Genomic DNA, 23,497 nt, shown 5'->3' with positions numbered 1-23,497 from the left:
TTACATGATGTCCTTGTCCAGTGACTAATCCCTCCTGATGACATGTCCAGAGCAAATGACAATGCTCTGCTGTGATCCATAGGATTTTCATTGGGTAGATTGCCCCGTGTGTCTTCCTAGTCTGTCTTAGGAAGCTCTGCTGAAACCTGCCCACCATGGGTGACCCCGTTGGTATTTGAAATACCAGTGGCATAGCTTCTAGCATCACAGCGATATGCAAGCTTCCATAATATGACAAACTGACAGATGGGTGGTGGTTAGCTGGAAAGCAGCCTGCTGATAAAAAGAAGTCCTAGGGGAATGGGAATGAATCAATAACTGGATTACAAAATACTTTTCTCCTTTTTTCCCTAATAATTTTAATATATATTTTCTCCTTGGTTTGTTTTTTATAAGTTGTTATTGATCTGAATGTATTTGTGTAAAGTGTAGGTAGGAACTCAACATTATTTTTTTTCCAGGTGGGAAAATACCAATGAACCTAGTAAATCAGCATCTTCTGTTGTGCGATTCTTCTTTTCTGTGTTTGATGCTCACAGTTGCTGGTTGGGGACTGGAAAAGGCTGGGTTGGTTAAGGTGGACAGGAGAGTTGAGGCTAATAGCGAGGTCTTGTTTGAACTGCTGTTCTCTTGGGGTTTAGACAAGATGGAAAAGGAAGGAAACCAGAAGGGTGCTCACAGCTGTGACAATGTGGAACACCTTCAAGACTAGAGATCTGGCTCTGGTCAGATCAGAGAGCAGGTGGGAGAGGAAATACGGTTTTAGAGTGTAATACCTCATGGGGCAGCAGTCCCAGGAGATGCCAAATCCTGGGCTGTGAACATGGCAGTGGACTGCTCAAGTGTGTGAAGACTAGGGGCACTGGAGATAGGGAGTTCTGGAAAATACATGTATATGGCCTTTGAAGTCCCTGAGGTTGTGAAAGCCTGGGGCTGAAAGGAAGGTGTTTTTATATGAGGATATTCAAGTCATAATTTGAAGGTAGCAGTGGAGAGCAAAAGACTTCTGTTCCTTCTCCCCACCTTGTGGTTATTTGGGGGTATGGAAAAGAGTGTTTGGAAGACCTTCCGGGAAAAGCCAGGTTCCATTTATGGCTTTATCTGTAAGGAGGGGGAAGGTTCTATGCAAGGAATTTCATCAAACAGTTATTGCACTCGGAATGTGCCAGGCACTTGCTTGGCACTGGAGATGGATCCGAGAACCAGGTAGGTGTGGTCCCTGCCCTCAGGTAGCTCACAGACCACCAGCGGCAGCAGCACCTGGGAGGTTGTTAGACATGATGAACGTCAGTTCTCACCCCAGCCCTACTGAGTCAGATTCTGCAATGTCACAAGACCCCCAGGGGATTCGAGTGCACATTAAAATCTGAGGAACACTGGTCTACACCAAGTCAAGTTCAAAGAGACCTTGCCCCTTCTGCTTATAGTTGACTGGGGGACCTCTGACTCCAACTTAACCAATCAGCCGTCCTTTCCCAGGTATCTGAAATTGGTAAGGAAAGAGCGATCCAGTCTCCTTATTGGTTGAAAGGTTTAAAGCGTAGGGTCAGGTAAGCTAGGTAGCCATATCCTGGACAGCAAACCGGACAGGAGGGGGAGAGGGACAGTGAAGCAGAAGCAGGGAGAAAAGCAGAAATGGAGAGAAAACTGCCTGAGAGCTCTCCTTTTCCCACCGAGTACCATAATAAATTCCCATGTGGTTTAATTCCCATGATTTGGTTCTAATTACTTGGAACCAGACAGAGCTCTACTTCACACGGCAGGTAAGCGTGAGCTCAGAAGGTGGGGGTGAGGAGAAAGGTGGTCTTGCTGAAGGTGTACGTGCTGAGGGGCCTGTGGAGGGATTGAAAGCCGGCTTCGGGTGGCGAGGGGACCCAGGCCGCCTCCCCTGCTCACTGTCCACACCGGACACGGGGCACCCTTTACGAGACCTCGCACCATCTCTCAGTCTCATTATAGTCCATCCGGGGCTGGTGTTGCCTTGCTTACAGAGGAGGAGGCCGAATTCCGGAGGCCGAGGACCATGTGCAAGGCCAGTGTTGGTGCCAGGCAGTCAGGAACTGGACTCGGGGCACCTAACCTCTCCCCTCGGCCCTCAGCGCTGGCTCCCGAGCACCCCGTGGGCCCTTCAACAACACAGCCCTTTCCTCCCCAGAGATCCTGGGTGGTCCTGGAAAGAGCACATCGCACCCGCTCCACAGTAATTCTGCTGTGCGACTCATTTGCCCCCCAGTTCAGGGAGAGCTGCTGGTCCAATACAGATCGCTGGGCCCCGGCCCAGGTGTGCAGGAGCCGGGTCCTGGGGCTGGGGCTCCGGAGTTGCGCACCAGCTGGGACCTGCACCCCGCTGGCCTCCAGGGGTGATGATAGAGGGCGCTAAGCGGCGCCAGCCTGTTTCCGGGCGGGGCGGGGCCTGACAGTCCGGTGGAGCGGGGCGAGGCCTGATGGGGCGGGGCCTGGCTGGAAGGGGCGGGGCCTGGCTGGGAGGGGCGGGGCCTGGCGGAGAGGGCGGGGCCGGACAGTCCGGGGGAGCGGGGCTGGGCGAGGTGTGGCTGGCCCGGCGGAACGGGGCGGGGCGTGACCCGGAAGCCGACCGCGGGTTCCGCCCCTCGCGGTGGGGAGGTAGGCTCCGACCGGCCGTCGGAGCTGTGGTCGCTGTTCGTGCTTCCTCGCCGTCCCCGCCGACACCATGCTCCAGTTCCTGGTGAGTGGAGCGGCGGAGGAGCGGGGCGGGGGCTCGGCCCAGCGCCCGCAGTCTAGGGGGCGCGAGCCCAGGTTGTCTCGGGCCGCCCCAGCCCTCGCGGCGCCGCGCCGGCTCGTCCCTAGCGGGGCGGGCTGTGGGCTTTGTTTCTGGCGCGGCGGAAGTCGGGCTGGAGCCTCTGCGGTCCCCCGCGACTGCCGGTGGTCGCTCCCGTCTGCCCTCGGCCGCGGACAGACACGCCCAGCTCTGACTCGGGGGCCTGTCGGTCGGCGTTTTGGGGAGCGGAGTGGGGGGAAGGGCAGGAATACACCTGAAGTTAGTAAGCCGCCTCGCTGGGCTCGGAGACGCGGGGTCAGAGGTGCGGGCTTGGAGGGCCTCGTCAGGCCCCTTAATAGCTCCCGAGCTTCGAGGATGGCTGGCTACCTGCTGGAAGGGGTTTGACACTGGTGGGGTTTTCCAGAACGCTGCTTTTGGGGCAAGCGAGTGTTACCATGAGTAAGCACATTGTTTCTCATGGCTCCTTATTTTAGTTAAAAACTGTTTTTCTGGCGAAACTCAATGTATTTCAAAGATTGCCTGCAGAAGGTTTCAGGAAAGTTGGCTGATCAAACTTCAAGTGAAAGCCTTTCTACCAAGTTTTTGCGTGTTTACGACTTCATGGTTTCAATCTCTGATTCTATGAAGAGGCAGATGTTTGAATATCTTCCAGGTGGTCAGTGGAAATCTGGAAGAAAAAGTGCCCCCTTGTCCTATTGGAAGGTGGTAGTTGAGTTTTAAATCTCTGGGCCAAAAAAGGGTTCCTTTGTATAAGCTGAAGCCCTGCTGGTACGGTGGTTAAGAGCTTGGCTGCTAACCAAAAGGTCACCATTTCTAATCCACCAGCTGCTGCTTGGAAACCCTGTGGGGCAGTTCTACTCTGTCCTATAGGGTCGCTGTTAGTTGCGGTCAACTCGATGGCAATTGCTTTTATATAAACTTCTCAACCACAACAGGGCTATACCTCTGCTCCTGGAAGTTTCTCCAGTGTCCTAACTAGGTGTTAGTTCAGAAGTTAACAGAAATACAGGTAGTCCCCGACTTATGATGGGGTTCTGTTCCCACAACTCCATTGTAAGTCAGTTCTGATGTAAGTCAAATAATTTTTTTTAATTTTCATTATCATTTTTTTTTATTATCAGTATGTTTATGAATCATAACATGGAACATCTGTGAGTGAACATCTGAAAATGATAACATCAGCAGATTACATACTGCAACGTTGTGTGTAGTACACATTACTAATGATAAGATAGATATAATAAAAAAAAAAAAAAGACCTGATGGTCGTAAGTGTAGTTTGTCAGAACTCGAATATGTTGTAAGTCGGGGACTACCTGCAATTACTGTCATTTACTCGTAGGAGAGAGCCAAACTCGCAGTGCCATTCATTCAGTGCTGTTCAGTGGATTCTGTCTCACATTCAGGTTAAAAACAGTATCAGCCCCAGAGTGTAAGATGATACAACTGTAACTCATTGATCAGCTGGGAGGCCATTGATTCAATTACAGCTAACTTTGAAGTGATTTTCCAGAGTGAGTTTATTTGGTTTGGGAATAAACTTTTGCTGTTTACAATAAACTCCTTGGATGTGACTGATTTCAGAATTGTCAGCATTTCAGGTTAGCTGTTGAAGCCAGTCATTAAATTCCTAGGTTAGAAGTGCCTTGGAGCACTGATGCCCTCACGCTGCCTGCCCTCCCACCTCCTCGCTGCTTTTGTTGAAGGAAGTGGGGTAGCAGTGCTTTTCATGTCAATTCCCCATCTGTCAGGTGGTTTACTTACTGCATGAACTTGGGCAAGTCTTCCTCTTTGCTTTCAGTCATTTCATCTAGAAAGCAGTGGGAGTGAGGTAGACCAGCCTGAAGTTTTCCTCTAGTTTTTAACCTGTGACCAGCCATCATGCTCTAGTGCTTAAGAGGTCGGACCCCAGAATCGGACTTCTGGGTTTGAACTCAGTTGTTTTCCAACTGTGGGAGCTCCAGCAGGTTATTCAAGTTCTCTGTGCTTCAGTAGGAAACCCTGGTGGTGTAGTGGTTAAGTGATATGGCTGCTAACCAAAAGGCTGGCAGTTTGAATCCGCCAGGTGCTCTTTGGAAACTCTACGGGGCTGTTCTACTCTGTCCTATAGGGTCACTATGAGTCGGAATTGACTTGACAGCAGTGGCAGTGGGTGGTGCTTCAGTAAAATTTTGTTGAAGATCATTCAAGGGCGGCTGCAGCAGTATATCGACAGAGAACTGCCAGATCCAGAAGAGGATGTGGAACCAGGGATATCATTGTTGAAGTCAGATGGATCCTGGCTGAAAGCAGAGAATACCAGAAGGGTGTTTACCTGTGTTTAATGACTATGCAAGGCATTCAGCTGTGTTAATAATAACAAATTATGGATAACATTGCAAAGAATGGCAATTCCAGAACACTTAATTGTGCTCATGAGGAGCCTGTACGTAGATCAAGAGGAAGTCATTCGAACAGAACAAGGGGATACTGCCTGGTTTAAAGTCAGGAATGGTGTACCTCACGGTTGTATCCTTTCACCATACCTATTCAGCCTGCATGCTGAGAAGCTGGACGGTGTGAAGAACAGCGCATCAGGCTTGGAGGAAGACTCATTAACAACGTGTGTTATGCAGGTGACACAGCCTTGCTTGCTGAAAGGGAAGAGAACTTGTAAGTACTTACTGGTGAAGATCAAAGACCGCAGCCTTCAGTATGGATTATACCGCAACATAAAGAAAACAAAAATCCTCACAACTGGACCAATAAGCAGCATCATGATAAACGGAGAAAAGATTGAAGTTGTCAAGAACTTCATTTTACTTGGATCTACAATCAACACCCTTGGAAGCAGCAGTCAGGAAATCAAAAGACGCACTGCACTGGGCAAATCTGCAAAGACCTCTTCAAAGTGTTGAAAAGCAAAGCTGTCACCTTGAAGACTAAGGTGCGCCTGTCCTAAGCCGTGGTGTTTTCAGTTGCCTCAGATGCATGAGAAAGCTGGATGATGAATAAGGAAGACAGAAGAACTGAAGCCTTTGAGTTGTGATTTGTTGGAGAAGAATCTTGAATATACCATGGACTGCCAAAAGAAGGAACCAGTCTGGCTTGGAAGAGGTACGACCTGAGTGCTCTTTAGAAGCAAGGACTGCGAGACTGCATCTTACATACTTTGGACATGTTGTCAGGAGGGGTCAGTCTCTGGAGAAGGACATCATGCTTGGTAAAGTAGAGGGTCAGCCAAAAAGAGGAAGACCCTCAACGAGATGGATTGACACAGTGGCTGGCTGCAACAGCGGGCTTAAGCATAGCAGCAATTGTCAGGATGGTGCAGGACTGGGCAGTGTTTCATTCTGTTGTGCACAGGGTCGCTAAGAGTCGAAACCAACCTGACAGTACCTAACAACACCAGCATGCTTCAGTTTCCACACCTGAAAATGCGAAGCTACCTATCTCATGGTCTTGTTCTGAGGGTTAAAAATGAGTTAACACATCAAAGTACTTAAAACAGTGGTATTTAATAAGGACTCAGATATGGTGGGGTTTCTCTTTTGCAAGATGTCATTTGAACTCAGATTTAGTTTCTTCTCAGACAAGGGGATTAGCTTACCCCCAGAAGGGTGGATGATGGGAAAAGGCTTGGCAGTGATGAACCAGTCAGCCATTAGCATGTGCACTGTCATCACACATTTCAAAACACTCTGAGGTGTTCTCTAAGGAGCCCTGGTAGTGCAGTGGTTAAGCACTCGGCTACTAACCAAAAGGTTGTTGGTTCGAACCCACTAGCCGCTCTGTGGGAGAAAGATGTGGCAGCCTCCTGTAAAGATTACAGCCTTGGAAACCCTGTGGGGCAGTTCTGCTCTGTCCTATAGGATCGCTGTGAGTGGAATCGACTCGACAGCAGTGGATTTGATTTTTTGGTAAGGTGCAGTTGTCATTCCTTCTGCAAACACTGTTTGAAAACCACTGCACTTGATTGTGCTGCTTATAGTTTCCTTTCATAGGTCTTTCCTCTTGGATTAAAGCCTTCACCCTTCACCCATATCTTGAAGATGTTTTCCTGTGATCCTGCTGCCTCTGTCTTCTCCCTTCGACCACAGTAGAGTCCTTAGTTGCAGCATAGTTTAGCTCCAGTCATTTTAAGGAAGCTTGGGAAGCCATTGAACGGAAGTCTCATAGGTATGCAAGCACTGCCGCCTGTTGTAATTGGTACTTCTCTTTTTCCTTCTTACCTCTTGAAGTCTGCAGCGTTTGATACTCTAACAGCCTCCTCTTTAATCCTGTATTTCAGTATTTTGTACCATTCTTTTACACTATAACACAGAAAGAACTATTTTTAAGAAAGAACCTACACAGACCAAAGGTGACTGGCTCTGGGTGCCGGCCTGCTCTGGGGGTCTGTATCTTGGTGCACCAGTTGGGAAACTGTCCTATCTAATCACTCCTCCTCTTACCGGTTTCTTTTCCTTCTTTTGGTTACTGGGTGTTTCTGAGGCTCTAGACCCTCCACTCCTCTCTCTACACCCACTGTTGTCATACCGCTGTCTTTTATCTCTGCTGATACAGCTTCCAGAACAAGGTTTAGTCCTTTTCTCTGAGTTCTGGGTCCCCACCCTCTGCCTACTGCACATCTGTGTGTCTCACACCCTGCATGTCGGAACCCACCACCTCTTTCCCTGACTCCACCTAACTTCTTTCTTTGTCCCCCTGCCCCGAGTCTCTCAAATTTAAAATGTTGATGTAATCAATGATTCATTTCTCCATCATTTTCTGTATCATTTACTTGCTGTGTGCCTGCCACACGTATCTACCTGCCATGTGACAAGTTACTTAACTGCTCTGTGCCTTAGTTTTGCTGACATAAATTGGGCAATAGTAGTTCCTGTCTTAAGGTTATGAAGAAAAAAGAAAAAACCCAAACCCATTGCCATCAAGCCGATTCCAACTCATAGCGACCCTATAGGTTATGAAGAGCATGAGTTAATTCATGAAAAAGAGTGAGAGTGGTAGCTGGCACATAGCTATTGCTGTAAGCCACCAGGTCTTCATAGTCCCCTTACGAAAACTTTATCTTTGTGTTCCCACTGCCAACTTCATAAGCAGATCTTTTTCATGCTGCCCTTGGACCAGCCACACTAGCCTCAAAACCCACTGCCGTCAAGTCGATTCCAACTCATAGCAACCCTATAGGACAGAGTAGAACTGCCCCATAGGGCTTCCATGGCAGTAATCTTTATGGAAGCAGACTGCCACAACTTTCTGTCGAGGAGTGGCTGGTGGGTTGGAATTGCCGACCTTTTAGTTAGCAGCCGAGTGCTTAACCACTGCGTCACCAGCTGGTATAAAGTGTCGGATTTGAGTTGGAAGGGTTATTATAGGTTCTGTAGTCCAGCTAACATGCTGATGCTTAAGTCTGCACAACTAAGGGGGCACCCAGTTTATGTTTGGTCACCTCCATTTACAACAGGTCACTGTGTCCTCAGTGTCCCCTTACCTCATTCTACCCCTTGGTGTTAAAGAGCAGTTCTAATCACCTTGCAGCCCTTTAGGTATTTGAAGAGCTTTGTCTTGGCACCTTCTTTACCCCTCCACCCATATTCTCTTTAGGCTAAACATCTCAACTTATTCCACCCATTCTTTGTGATTTCAAGTTATGCTGCTTACGCTTCCCTGAATATTCTAGTTTCTGAATCCTTTTTAAACGTGGCATTCCAGATGTGGTCTGATCAGCCACATGAGAGCAGGACTGTTGCCTCTGGTTCTACACACGTCTCCCTTTTTGCCCTTGGCCCTGTCATTCCCTCTTGCACCTGCCAGTTTAAACATCCTTAATTGCCTTCTTCTTGTGCTCACAGAAACTGCCCTTCCTCATCACATCTCAGCCACTTCGACCTGCTTTTCACGGTTCGCTAGTCTGGTCCGGTTTTCCTTTCCACTGGCCTTTGGTATACGCCCTCCGTTTTAGACTGGCTAAGCTAATCTTACTGATCCAGACCAACCCGTGGGCCATCCTGCGTTCATACTTTCCCCCACGCTTTCCCTTTATCTTCCCTTTTGCCTCCCAGCTGCTCTTCATGGCCCTTTGTTTTTTCTCCCAGGAGGCCTTCCTCATGACTTAAACCCCTGTCTTAAGTCTTTACACTAGTGCGTCTTCACGTTAGCAGGAACCATCATCTTCGGGAAGAGCCTTGTACATTGTTATATTTATTTCTAGCTACATTTTAGTTTTTGTTGCCATTGTGAGTGGCATCTTTTTTAAAACTACATTTTCCGATTCATTGTTGCCGATGTACAGAAATGCTAGTAATTTTCGTGTGCTGATTTTGTATCCCGCCTATCTCTGAGCCCCAGTGGTTGGTCTCTAGGTACACTGGGGAGTGAATCAGTGAAGGCCATATCGCGAAGGTAGTTGTATCTCCAGTAAATGACCAGATTGTGTTCTTTTCCGGTTTTTATTCTCGTTTTTCTTTTTCTTTAATTTTGTAAACTACAACTTCCAGGGCAGTGCTAAGTAGAAGCAGTGAGAGTGGATGTAGATTTGTTTCTGCCTTTTACTGGAAATGCTTCTCAAGTTTTAGTTTGATGTTTATAATATTTTCTAACAAATTAAGGAAATTTCCTTTTACTTTTAGCTTATTTTGAGTTTTACCTTGCTATTTCCTCATCTGATGGTCATCTGATTTTTCTCCTTCAGCATGCTAATATGAATTTCATTAGTCCCTAAATTATCTGGCCTGTTTAAACTGTCACTTGGTGACGTGTTGTATTATACTCATGGCACCTTTGTGTATTTCAGTCTTGACTTTCTAGAATAGATAATAAACTCCCTGGGAAGAAGCACCATACCTTATACTTACACGTCCCAAGCACATGGCTTATTTCCGAGGGCTTACTAGGTTCTTAGTACTTTGCGGCTGATTTCATTTATTTAAATTAGATATTTTCCTTTTGCCTGATCGCTACTCCCAGAGAGTCATAAGTTGAATATTTGAACGTGACTCTTTGAGAACAGGCAGCCAGTTCAACCTGATTGATGTACCTTTTCCAGAATGCTACTGGGTTTTTCATGAATGTCCCTATTCAATTTACTGGCTCAATTAAAGAATTAACAGCCCCCCCCGCTTTATTCTCTAAGGAAGATTACTGAATATAAACCCTAGCTTACCTCTTAAAAATGTCCCTCTCTGTGGTGGTAGTACAGGGGTGTGCATTGTATCCTTAGCAGGTTTTCTTATTAATGTACGGTCGTATAATAGATTGCTTTTTTATGGCCTTTCTAGCCAGGGTCTTGTAAGTCCCACCAAAAGATTAAGTGGGACTATGCAAATAAGGTGCTTGTGGCCCACCAAGGGGATTGGACAGCTTGCTAATAATACAGATAGAATGCATGGCTCCCTTATGGGGGAGGGATTATGCAAATAATGTGTATGGAACCCTAACGAGGGGATTGGTCAGTTTTGTCATCATGCTAGGCTTAAAATGAGTAATTCCAGAGGTGGAAAAAGGGGACCTCACTACGTCCAAGAAGAAGAAACGGGAGCAGAGAATGTTCTTTGGATCCAGGGTCCCTGCTAGACCCAGAAGACAGAGAGAGGGAGCTGTGTAACACCAGAGATGGCGCAAGATGGCAAAAAGTGGTGGCAGAGAAACTGTGGCAGCAGAACCAGGAGACTGGCGTGAGACACTGCATTGGGCTCCCGGACCCAGGGAGAAAGGTGGTTACAGTGGGTGTGCTGACCCATGGAATGAGAGAGCTGAGTGCCTTTGGGCAGGAGGTTTCCTAGTGGAGTGGTGTGCCTCCGGGCACTTACTGATGAGCTGAAGAGCTTTGTAACACTTGTGTAACACTTGCCCAAGCAGGGCAGAGGCCAGGTGGAGCGCCAGAGAGAGGCCTGCCTGCATGCACAGCTGAGAAGAGGCTGTCCTGATCAAAGAACTGTATCCTGAGTCATTCCTGATCCTGAATTGTAACCTGTTATTTCCCTAATAAACCCCATAACTGTGAGTATGGTCTGTGGGCTCTGTGTGGCCATTGCAACGAATTATCGAACCCAGCAGAGAAGTGGAGAGTACCATGGGAGGGACAGCTGTGTCAGAACTGGTAGAAGGGTTGGAGGGTGGAGGTATGTCTGACCCCCAGCTCACAGCAGTCAGCCTTGGGCCGTTGATGCGGTTAATGAATCTCCTCCTTCCTTGTGAAGTTAGATGAGGCGGTCAGACGCTCAGGCCATGCGCTTTTGCCACGTACGAGTGTGGATTTCATTATTGCTTGAAGGACTTACTAAATACATTTGATGATGTTCTCCAAACCAGGCCTTTAAGTGTTTAAAGACTGAAACGAATTGCCATCTTCTCTGTCCCAACTCATAGCAGCTCCTTGTGTGTCCGAGTGGAGCTGGGCTTCACAGGGTTTTCAGTGGCTGATTTTTCAGAAGTCGATTGCCAGGCCTTTCTTCTGAGGCGGCTCTGGCTGGACTCAGGCTTCCAACCTCTGGGTTAACAGCCAAGCGTGGTAATAGTTTGCACCACTCAGGGACTAAGAAAGACTAAGAAAGGCACGAAAGAAGGTGAAATTTTTTTCCTGTTCTCTTGGAATGGAGAGATCTTCTGACTGCTTCTCTAGCAGACACTAAAACTGGTAAGTAGAAGTTTAGCTTTTATTCCTGGTAGATAACATGCGCTTTGGGCTTTCCTGTTGGCAAATAGCCTTTCTCACCTCAGACCAGAAATCATTTTTAGGCGTCATTTTCAATGCTAGTACAGCTATACTTGGTAAATAAAATGAGGTTATTTTTAGATTTATTCAACTCTTGACAGTAAATATAAAATGGCTCAGAGTCTGTGTCATAACTTGGGTTTGGGTGTGTAGTTTGGGAAAATGGAGTTCAGTGAGTCATATTTCAGACTTCTCAGGCGGTGTTCACTTTGGGTTACTGCCAGGAGCCATCCCCAGATAAAAATTGTAGCTTAAAAAACAAAACAAAGCCTGTTGCTTTCTTGGCAGATCTGCATACATAACTTTTTGATTGGGGGAGGGAGGAGTTTGAGGTAATTGTCAGAGGAGTCAGGGTGCTTTGGCGTTGGCTTTCTTTTTATTTTTTCAAGGCTTAGAGGTTTTTCGTATTAATAGATAAAATGTTGTACATATCCTGCTTACATGTATCCATGCCTAAAAAAAGTCAGCCGACAGCGTGAACAGTAGTTGGCGTTTTCTGTGGAAATCTGCACAAAGCCAGCCATTTATCTGCCTGCCATCACTTCCCACTTCCAACATTTCCATTCTTTTCAAACATTTGTTCAGTCAGGAAATCTTTGAGGCGATCTTTGATTTCCACGGTTTTATCCCACAGGGCTGACATTTTACCACCTTACTGATTTCTTTATAACAGCTTTATTGAGGTCTAATTCACATACCACAGAATTCATCCATTTAAAGTGGACAGTTCAGTGGTTTTTCACACGTTCACAGAGCAGTGGAACCATCATCACTGTCTCGTTTTAGAACATTTTCGTGGCTCCCCAAAAGATACCCCCTATCCATTAGCATTCACTCCTTATTCCCCTCTCCCCCCAGCCCTGGGCGGTCACTGACCTATTTTCTGTCTCTGTGGATTTGCCTTTTCTGGACATTTCATAGAAGTGGAATCAAATGAGGCCTTTTGTGACTGGCTTCTTTCACTTAGTGTAATGTTTTCAAGGTTCATCCATGTTGTAGTATGAATTGGTATTTAATTCCTTTTTTCGGAGCTATGCCACATTTATTTTGAGACACAAGGTAAGAATAAGAAGTAGGAACTGGGAACATTGTTACTGTAATGCTTTATAAATCAGGGAACTCAACTTAGCAAAGCTCCAGAGAGATTAAGTGTCTTGCCTAAAGACACACAGCTAGATAGTGGGAGAACAAGAACTCTAGTTGATTTTTCTTGAAATTTTTCCAATCCCATGTTCTTTCTGCTTGGTGTTAGAGCTAATATTCTTAGCTAGTTTTCTCTTTTTCTTAGAGCAAATATAATACTCTTTCTAGGTTTGGAAAAACTGGTCTGTCTACCTGGTTTCAACCCACAGGAGTTAAAAAAATCATTCTGCCTCTTGCTAAAATATCACTTTGCAAGATGTGTTTGATTCATCAATTGATGAGAAAATGGTCTTTGATTAGAGACTAGGTAGTCCCTTTTATATTTCTTAATTACCAGCAATAAAGCAGCCCAAATTATGGTTTGGTGGGAAGCTTGGTGAGCTTAGTAAGGACCACTGTGTTCCATCCCCATGGGCTTTTCCATCTGGAAGGTGAGGCTGGGCCACAGCTAGCTGGGCTGGTGCTCCGGGCGCCACCCTGTGCTGCATTATCCGAACCCTGTACTCTGTGTGAGAAGGAGCAACACTGACTAAGCGGAATGATGAGAAAACATCTGATGGTGGTTTCAGTTTATGAAGTTAGGCCTCCAGTTGGAGGTTCTTAAATCACTGGGAGAACAACAGGGAGTTAAATAGGTCAGCCTTCCAACTCGAAGTGTAAGGAACTTGGGCGTTACGCTCCGTAGGAAGTGCTTTACAATTTCATGAGCCAGGTTTTGCTCAGGAAAAGAGCCACCCGATGGGGCAAACATTTATCCATCTCTGACAGTCATGCCTGTCTCTCTTGTCACCATGGTAGGGCCATGTTCCCTGAAGGTCTTGAGTGCCCCTCCCAGGATACCCGACACATGGCGGGGGCATAGCCGCGGCCTGTCAGTGGGGGGTGCAGCTCCCTCTTTCTGTCATCCTGTGTTTTAGCTCTTGAGCATGTGTCTAATTTAGGCTGTCCTGGGCTCCCTCTTGTGAATGACCCTGGACAGGTCACTTCACCATCCAGGGCCTCAGGTTCCTGTCTTGAAATATGAAGAGATTGAACTGTAGAAGTCCATCATTTTCTAAGACCCTGTGATTTAATTGAGTACTTTTGCTGTAGAGAGAAATAATAATACCTGCATCATCCTATAACCAGAAAGAGATAGAAAGCAACTTGCAGCTTTCAATAACAAAACTCGGCACTTTGGCTTGCGTATCTAGAACTTAGTCAAGTATTACAGGGCTTGTGAGAGGACATTCTAGGGTAGATTTGTCATTGCCACCATTCATACTTTTGGTTTACTGCTCTTCAGTGACCTTTTGGGGGGAAGTACTTCTATACTTTTTTATAGAAGGAAAATGACCCTCACCTTTTGTAGAGCCCTAGACTGGACACCAAAATCCTTGAACTGCTCTGAGCTCATGATAAGAATGCTGTCCATGTAGTTTGGTTTGGGATGAGACGGGCACAGAACTCTGTCTCCAGGGTAACTCCTTCCTTTTCTATTCTTTCAGCTTGGATTTACTTTGGGCAACATCGTTGGAATGTATCTGGCTCAGAACTATGAGGTAAGTGGCCATATCCAGGTCTTCCTTGGTCCCGTGTAACTGTGTTATGCTGACTTGTCTTTGTTGAGGTATGCCTTTGAGCGTAAAGAAAGTCTGTGGGTCTGAGGGAGAAGTCCTGAAGTTTGTAGGAAGGTTTCGTATCGTTTAAAAACATGAGTCTCCACAGAAGCATCAGTTCTCCATATCACCACAAGAGGGCAAATTCCCACCAGTTTAGATGGTCTTAGGCTGCTCCTAAGCTGGGTCTTTTAGCCCAGAGTAATAGTAATGTGTGCAGGTTCTTAAAGTTATGTGGAAAATCACGTACTGAATGAGAATTTAAGAATGAGCTGGGTGATCATTGTAGCCCACTGAGCCAGCAGCCGTGACCACAGAGAACCTTGCCTGTGGACCTGGATAGCACAGCACGGTGAGGGAGGACAGAGGCTTGTGAAGTGGGGGCTGTGTTATCCTCACTTTAGAGACGGGAAGTTAAACCCCGTGAGGCACTGCCCAAGAACAGGGATACTGGAAGTGGGTGCGTGTTCAAAGGGACAAGGAAGTGAGAAACACTAATTTAGGATTTGTTTGGTGGGAAAGCTTTACTGTGCCAAAGGGGATTCCCTTTGTCAGCTTCACTTGAGTCAGATGGTTTTCTAGGCAGGGCTTTATTAACTTATATCACACTTACTGTTTAGATGTACAGTTTCGACTTGGACTGGGGGTAGGTGGGAACATAAACACAGAAGTCAGGTCTGCACTTCCAGGGAGGAAGCATACTGAGAGCCGCCAATATCCTTGTGATGCCGTTACAAGGCTGACAGATACCACTGTGTGGCAGGTCACTTTCAAAGGAAAACTCGTAAGCCCATTTATCTTTGGAGGAAGATAAATAGAAGAATGTGTAATCCTCAATTTATGACATATTCGAGTTCCGATGAACTGCGCTTAAGACAGTTGGGTTTTTTGTACGTCTTATCGTTAGCAGTAGGTATCGCGTATGGTGTTGTGGCACATAATTTGTTGATGTTCTCAGATGTTCACTTGCAGATGTTCATTGTTAGGGTTTACTCATCAAAACGTTGCCGCATAGCAGGCTGTGGCCTGGTCTACGATGAAGACTGGCGGTATCAGCATAGGGTGTGCGACAGATAGAAAGGTGGGCAACGTTCAGCTCTGGCGACATATGACAGTTGAACTGCGTACACTCCTGACAGCTTTTACAACTCTGACTTCGTTGTTAGGTCACTGATGCTGAAAGATAAAGATTGGATTTATAAAGATGCTGGTAATAAAGACAATGATAATGAAAACAAAACAAAAAAAAGAGGTATTTGACTTACATGAGAACCAACTTATGTTGGAGTTGTAGGAATGGAATCCCCGTCGTAAGCTGGGGACTACCTGTGTTAGGTAGATGTGAAATTATCATAATCTTTTTTCTTTTTAAAGATACCAAACCTGGCCAAAAAATTTGAAGAAATTAAGAAGGACTTGGAGGCCAAGAAGAAGCCGCCTAGCTCATGAGGTGACTCCGCTGCCCGTGGATACACTAATCAGACCGTCCTTGAAGGCCGCCTCACGTTTGAACCAAAGGCTCCTGTTCTCATCACAGCCTCGTGAGGTTCTTCTTTGATAGACCCTGAGCTGCCTTAGAGCAAAAATGGGGCCACCAGTTAAGAGCCCCCCATACCTTCCCCACATCTTCACTTCTCCCCAACCTCCTCCCAGCTGTTTGGGAGGTCCTAAGACTGGATTATGGTGCTAGATTAGTAAATATGACCTTCAATTAGTAGTCTCCTCTTTGTTCTTTGGAATTTCTACTACCTTTTTCGAAAGAAAACTTGAGCTTTGCATAGCTGATCAGATACAAAAAATGCTAACTTCACAGTTACACAGTTATAATAGGTGTTTGGTAACCCTTTGGTAATAAATGATGTTTCACAGTAATTAAAATTAATATCTGGAAGCTGCTTTCTAATGAATTACCCACTTATTTTATACCGTGGTTGGGCAGCTCCATATTTGCTCATTTAACCAGTCAATTTACCATTTACTAACTGAGTAACTGTATTCTGAGAACGTGGTTAGGAACTGGGGAATTAAAAATCTGTAAAGCGTGGTCGTCCTCAGTAGATTTCCTAGTCTGCAGTGTGCGTGTTTCCTGCTGATGTATGTATTCTAGCTCTTGTGCCTCAGAAGAATAGCGCTCATTGTGTGGGATTACAAGTGTGTTTGACGTGACTTGATGGGTAAATCAGAAGTTATCTGTAAAGGAAATTTCGAGCCCTTTCACATTTAAAAAAAATAATGTATTTCCACGATAACTTTAGAGAGAAACTCATAAGGAAAACATGGCCCAAATGTATGATAAATGAACACCTCCAGAAGGAAGGTTGTTGTGCTTCTCTCTGCAGTTTGTGTTTTTTCAGCAGTCAGAAATGACCCTTGCGATTTGTCAAATATATAATCAGTCTGTATTTTCTTTAAATAAACTTAAAAAAATGTTTGAATAGGTAACTTTCCAGGCGTCAAGATAGGAAAGTGATTTAGTGAAAAGGGCCTGTCCCACCCCTGTCCTCAGCTTCTCGTTTCTCTCCTCAGAGGCAGTCGCTGTTACCAGTTTCCCGTGCTTTCTAGAAAGATTCGATGCCTAAACAGATGCACGTGTGTGTGCTTGGGTATTTTTACACAAGTGACGACAACCATACACTGATGTCTGTCCCTGCCGCCTTTTTTTAAATGGCGTTCAGTCCGTATTGTTACATAAGGAACAGAGATCATCTTTTTTTACTACATAAAGTTCAATGGAATGGCTATACCATAATTTAAATAATAATCTGATGAAATTTAGGCAGTTTCCTGTGTTTTGCTATTACTGTGATAACCTTGAACCTGTCATTGCACCAATCTCTTGGCAGGCTGTGTATCTACAGGATAAAGTCCTAGAAGTGCAGTTTGCACAAGTATAGCCAGTGCCTCATCTCGTTGGGTGTTTTGTTTCAGGGGGCTTGTTGAACACCTTCACTGATAATGACTTTTCTGGAGACATTTTATTTTAACACAATCAGCAAGCTGGAAAACAGTGGTGTCGCAGGTACTGCCTGTGATTATAAAATACACTGACTGCTTCCTTTCTGATGATCTCTCTGCCAGATCTCATGCAGGGAGAGCAGCTTTATCCCCGTCCAGGTCGTCTTCATGGGAGAAAACCGAGGGTCAGACTCTGGTTTGGCTGCTCCCTGGCAGAGCAGTCGTGGGCAGTCAGCTCACTTGCTCTGAAAGCTGCAGACATCATACCTACCTCACAGGGCGTTCATGAGAAATAACGTATGTTAACGTTATGTGCTGCTTTATACGTTGTCCGGTAAATAGCGGATGTCAGGCCACACGTGCTGCTTTCAGCCAGGATATGTTCGTATTTCTGCAACTGCTTTTGGAACCAGTTTATGAACCATGCAAACTTCATTGTTCTGTGGTCACCTTTTGTTGTGAGGAAAATTACAGTGTGGGCCTTATACCACCTGGCTCACAAAATTTGATCCTAAATGATGTCTTGGTCATCTCGTGCTGCTATAACAGAAATACCACAGTGGATGGCTTTAACAGAGACATTTATTCTCTCACAGTTTAGGAGGCTAGATGTCCAAATTCAGGGTGCCAGCTCAGGGGAAGGCTTTCTCTCTGTCAGCCCTGGGGGAGGTCCTGGTCATCTGTCTTGTAGATGGAGTCCTGCCTCGTTAGCATCATAGAGGTAGGATTTATGACACATAGGAAAATCACATCAGATGACAAAATGGTGGACAGTCACATAATTACTGGGAATCATAGCCTGGTCAAGTTGACACATTTTTGGGGGGACACAGTTCAGTCCATAGCAAATGACAAAATTGTTAGCAGAGCGAACTACAGTCTCAAAGAATAAAGGCTTACCACCCTTTTGGGTATTCAGAATGCAGTGCTTTGAGCTCAGAAAGCTATTTCCAAAAAGGCTGCCTTGTTACCAGCTATGGTAGCAGCATTAGGATGTGGGTGTGGTCTCCGAGTGGCTTCTTTGAGCATGAAGGCATTTAGGTATTAGATTAGGTCTCTTTATAGTCTTACCTTGTGAACGAAGCTCATTTGGACTTGAGGCTTCCCTCAGGAGTGACACCTAACCCGCTGATAGAATCATTTCCCTGTTGGAGGGAATAGGAGCCATCCAAAGTCAGTTCTCGTGTTCACATTCCCCACATATGGTGCTACGGAGTGAACACGAGCTGACCGAGTGTTCCCCATTGAGATACCCTCTCTGAGGTTTGTGTCCTTTGTCTTAGTTACATAATGCCTCTACAACAGAAATACCACAAATGGGCGGCTTCAGATAAATTTACTTTCTCACTGTTTAGGAGGCTGGAAGTCCAGATTTATTCAGGGTGCCAGCTCTAGGGGAAGGCTTTCTCTCTTGTCTCTTGAGCTTCTGAGTGATCTTTATGTGGCTTGGCATCTCTCTTCCCGTCTCTGCTTGCTTAATCTGCTCCTTTTATATCTCAGAAGAGATTGATTCAAGACACACCCTACACTAATAATGCCTCATTAACATAACAAATCTCATTCCTAGATGGCATTATAACCATATCTGTTGACTCCAGTCCCGACCCATAGGGATCCTACAGGACAGAGTAGAACTGCCCCATAGGGTTTCCAAGGAGCAGGTGGTGGATTTGAACTGTTGACCTTTCAGTTAGCAGCTTGAGCTCTTAACCACTGCACCACCAGGGCTCCATTATAACTATAGGTATACCCAAACCTACTGTCATTGATTTGGAGCTGACTCATAGCGACCCCTGTAGGACAGAGTAGAACTGCCCCATAGGATTTCCAAGGCTGTAATATTTAGGGAAGGAGACTGCCACATCTTTCTCCTGAGGAGAGGCTGGTGGGTTCAAACTGCCGACCTTTAGGTTTACAGCCAAGTCCTTAACGACCAGGACTCCTCCAATCATAGGTATAACCCGTTGCTGTCAAGTTATTTCTGACTCATAGTGACCCTAGAGGACAAAGTGGAACTGCCGCATAAAGTTTCCAAGGAACGCCTGGTGGATTCAAACTGCCGACCTTTTGGTTAGCGCCGACCTTTTGATTAGCAGCCATAGCTCTTAACCAGTATGCCACCAGTGTTCCCAAACAATAGGTATAGGGATTAGGATTTACAAGACATGTTTTTGGGGGTACACAATCCATAACACTCCTGCAGCAGGAAGGGGCTGGGAGTTCTCAGGCAAGGTGCTCTGAGGAACCCAGGCCTGTCATAGGTGTGGGGTGTGGCTGAGAGTCTGTGATGACAGGGACATGGGGTGGTGGTGGTTCCTGTGACCATGGTTCCTGTGGCGCCTCATTCCCTGGACGTTTTGTGGGGGCCCTTGCCTCCCAAGGAAACCCTGGTGGCGTAGTGGTTAAGGGCTACGGCTGCTAACCAAAAGGTCGGTGGTTCAGATATGCCAGGCGCTCCTTGGGAACTCCATGGGGCAGTTCTACCTTGTCCTATAGGGTCGCTGTGAGTTGGAATTGGCGATGGCAGTTGGTTTTGGGTTGCCTCCCGAATAGTGGGGGATGGGAAGGAGCCCTGCAAGAGATACGCTTTTTTTCTTTTAAAAAACATTTGAACGAACTCCTGTTGATGGGAGGTAAGAAAATTTTTTGCCACACCTGACCATAAAAGGAAGGTTGGTTACTCGAGTTACTTCTGAAGTTTCCTCCGAGGTAAAAAGGAGGACTTTGGAATCGACACTGGGAACATAAATACACTGAACTTCAAAAGCTGTCCTTAAATGAACGCTCCCCCCCAAAAAAAGAAAAAGGGAGAGAAAAAACCAGTTGATTTAAAATTGGTAAAAGAGAGAAAAGCCTGTATTTTATGAGCTGAAGTTACCAATTGGCTTCTTTAGCCTTTTCTTCTGAGTTGGTGTTTTGTGCAGTTAAGTTACCCACTTCGGAGTCAAAGGAACGATTTTATTTCCCTTTCTGAACTCGCTTTCCCAGTTGTCATTTGTGTGACTGTAGAGACGACGATTATGCCCCAGTGGTCTGCATGTACGGGTTCCCCCCTAGTACATGCATCCCATGAGCAGCTCATGCCCTGGAGACCGGCCTGGTGTTTGTCTTTCTGCTGTGGTCTCCCACGTGTCTTATGCTTTTCCTGAGTTACTGCTGCTGAAGGAACACTGTAGACTGTACTGGAGCAAATGAGGCTTTTTTAAGCTTCCCGTCTTCCATTCCACAGGCAGATGAAGGAGTTCTTTTTTCCCTACTGACTCGTAGGGCCCTGCCAGTGGGCAAGAACAGGGTGGTGAAGGGAAAATATTTTGAGACTCCGCCTGGTCCTAATAGGGAGTTTGTGACTTCCCGGTTTTCAGATTTAAACTTTTCCTAAATCTGGTTGCAATGTATTGAGTTGTCCAGTCCTGCAGGCTGAGGCACGGCTGGGTTGCCAGGCTCTGGGGAAGAGACACAGCAGACCGGAGCCACGTAGCTGCGTGGAAAGTCACAGGGTGGGGCAGTGCAAGGCGGGGTCTGGAGCCTGGTGAATCGCTGCCTCTGTGTAAGGCCTTATGAAAGGCACCAGGGAGTTGCATCATCCTCACATGTATAACTGTACAGCATTGGGGGAAAAGGTGCCATGTGAATGGACAGTGCGGGCAGCTTGCCCCACACTCACTTGGTGATGGCATCCTTAGAGAGCTGCTTGGGTGCCCGGTCAGTCTCGGGTCCGTTTGTGTTCTAGGGGCTTGGGCGTTTTGCTACACAGAGAGACTCTAGTGTTAGAGAGACTTTCCCAAACAACGTGGTCCCTCAATGCAAAGCCAACTCTGTTTGGTGTGCAGTTAAATGTTGGAGGGAAAACTAGCTATTTTTATTTATTAAAAGATCACATGTGACATGTACACATTAATGTAAAAGATTATATGCCATGTTCTTCTGGGTGACTTAAGCCAGAGTCAGAGGCAGCTGGGACTAAGCAAATTTGACATGTATGTTGACTCCAGAATAAGATGGAACTCTGCTTGGTCTCTTGGGAATTGTACAATGATCACTTACAGCACTTCCAGTCGTACAGCACTGTGCTATTAGAAGATAAAAATCAAATTATAAAATATTCACAAGAGATACATAACTGTTAAGAGTGCTTGAGGTTATTGATTAAGGGTAGGGTTGTAAAGCTGATTGTTGTAATTGCTGTCAATAAGCTGTATATCTGTAAAATGTTCAACTGGTAAAGTTGTGTGATAGATACATTTACAACAATGACCAAAAAAAAAAAAAAAAAAATGCTGCTGAGGCTGCTTATGTACAACCAAGCACCTCATGGGATTTGGTTTTTTGCTTTGGAGTTTTAGGGTCATGGTTTCATGGAACACCCCCGTCGACTGGCCTAATAATGTGTTTAGTGCTTCTGTTCTGCCTCCTTGTTTGTTGCGTAGCGCTTGGGGTCTTAAAAGATGGAGAGCAGCCATCTGTGGCATGACAGTTGGTCTCTATTCACTTAGAACTACAGAGGAAGGAAAGTCAGGAATAGGAGGAGCATATGGAATGTGCAGCTAATTGCCTCCGTGAATAACTGTGTCCTTTGGCAGTTCTACTGTGTCCTATAGGGTCGCTATGAGTCGGAATTGACTCGACGGCACTGGGTTTGGTTTGGTTTTGGTTTTTGCCATGAGACCAGAAGAACTGGATGGTGCTCATCTACCGTTACTGAATATTTTGATCAAAGATTCCATAAAAGAATCATGATCAAAGGGGGGGCGGTGTAGAACAGAATTTCAAATTTTCATGCAATCCAGACTTTCTGGAGCTACGGAGGCTGGATGAACCCCTGAAACTATTCCGAGATAATCTTTAAAACTTAAACGAAAAATACCCCTGAAGCCTCCTTAAAACTAAACAATAGTTTAGCTTAAGTAGTAAAAAAAGTCTGCCTTGAACATTATGCTCTTTAAGAACTATCTATATGGGATCAAATTGACAATAGCAACTCGAAAGATTAGACAGCAGCCTTAGGGGGCAGTGAAGTTAATGGCGGAGGGACAATTCAGAAAAGAAGGGTGAGAATGGTTACACAACTTGAAGAATGTACTCAATGTCACTGAATTGTACGTGTAGAAACTGTTGAATTGGTGTATGTTTTGCTGAGTTGGTGTATGTTTGGCTGAGTGTATTCTCAACAACAATAAAATAAAATTAAAAAAAAAAAAAAAGCATGTTAGATGTCTGGGATCTTAAAAGCCTGTGAGCGGCCATCTAGGATACTCCACTGGTCCCACCCCTTCAGAAACAAGGAAGAATGAAGAAAACTGAAGACACAAGGGAAAGATTAGTCCAAAGGACTAATGGACCACATCTACCACAGTCTTCACCAGACTGAGTCCAGTACAACTAGATGGTGCCCACCTACCACCACTGACTGCTCTGACAGGGATCACAATAGAAGGTCTCAGACAGAGCTGGAGAAAAATGGAGAACAAAATTCTAATTCAAAAAGAAAGACCAGATTTGCTGGCCTGACAAGACTGGAGAGACCCTGAGAATATGGCCTCCGGACACCTTTTCAGCTCAGTAATGAGTTCACTCCTGAGGTTCACCCTTCAGCCAAAGATTGAACAGTCCCGTGAAACAAAAGAAGTCTAAAGGGGTACACCGGCCCTGGGGCAGGGACTGGAAGGCAGGAGGGAGCAGGACGGCTGGTAATAGGGAACCCAGGGTTGAGAAGGGAGAGTGTTGATGTGGGGTTGTTAACCAATGTCATACTACAATGAGTGTACTAACTGATGAGAAACTAGTTTGTTCTGTAAACCTTCATCTAAAGTTAAATTAAAAAAAAGCATGCTAGAGGTTACTACCCAGGAGTGGAGGCATTCAGATGACAAGAAGTTGTTATTCAGATCGGCCCGATCTTGCTTGGCCTAAATCTCTGGTTCTGGAAAGAGCAGTGCTGTTCTTCGAGCAGTCAGTAGACCAGACTCCAGTGAATGCTCTTTCCAAATCAGAGTCGAGGGCACTGGTGACTTCGAGCCTCTGGCAGCAGGTGGGGTGGGAGTTGTACCACTTTTCCATTAGGGGCGAGTCAGGTTCTCAGCGGAATAGTGCAGTCATTCCAAGCCGTTCTCTTTCTCTTCTTACCAGTATCACATCGATTATCTGCACCTTTGTCTTCATCTCTGATGTCGGGCTTAGGGTCTAAGTTCTGTAGTGTACTGTGGACCAGGAACTTGATGATTCCACTACTCTGACAATAAGGGTAACACCCTGACTCTTTCTAACATTTTAAAGCAAAATGGCCCTAGAGATGCTGGCCCCATCAACCCAGCTGTCGTGTACCGAATATTGGTCTCTCATCGGGGCTCA

General features: G+C 45.8%; 1 protein-coding gene across 1 annotated transcript; it reads left to right on the top strand.

The window, feature by feature from the left end:
• The first annotated feature begins 2,589 nt into the window (after nt 1-2,589).
• STMP1 (short transmembrane mitochondrial protein 1) lies at nt 2,590-16,623 on the top strand. Its single transcript, XM_049893740.1, has 3 exons — nt 2,590-2,704; nt 14,084-14,137; nt 15,569-16,623. The coding sequence occupies exons 1-3, from the start codon at nt 2,690-2,692 to the stop codon at nt 15,641-15,643; spliced, it is 144 nt and encodes a 47-aa protein (XP_049749697.1). The 5' UTR covers nt 2,590-2,689; the 3' UTR covers nt 15,644-16,623.
• Nucleotides 16,624-23,497: the final 6,874 nt, after the last annotated feature.

Source organism: Elephas maximus, chromosome 8, assembly GCF_024166365.1.
Source record: "Elephas maximus indicus isolate mEleMax1 chromosome 8, mEleMax1 primary haplotype, whole genome shotgun sequence".
NCBI classification, from domain to species: Eukaryota; Metazoa; Chordata; class Mammalia; order Proboscidea; family Elephantidae; genus Elephas; species Elephas maximus.
Note: the sequence above shows the minus strand (reverse complement) of the source record. Positions and strands in the feature narration are given on the sequence as shown.

Bases quoted from the DNA above. Each gene is read 5' to 3' on its own strand.
- STMP1 (XM_049893740.1), top strand. The intron at 14,138-15,568 runs GTAAGTGGCCAT...TTCTTTTTAAAG, and splicing joins ATCTGGCTCAGAACTATGAG to ATACCAAACCTGGCCAAAAA.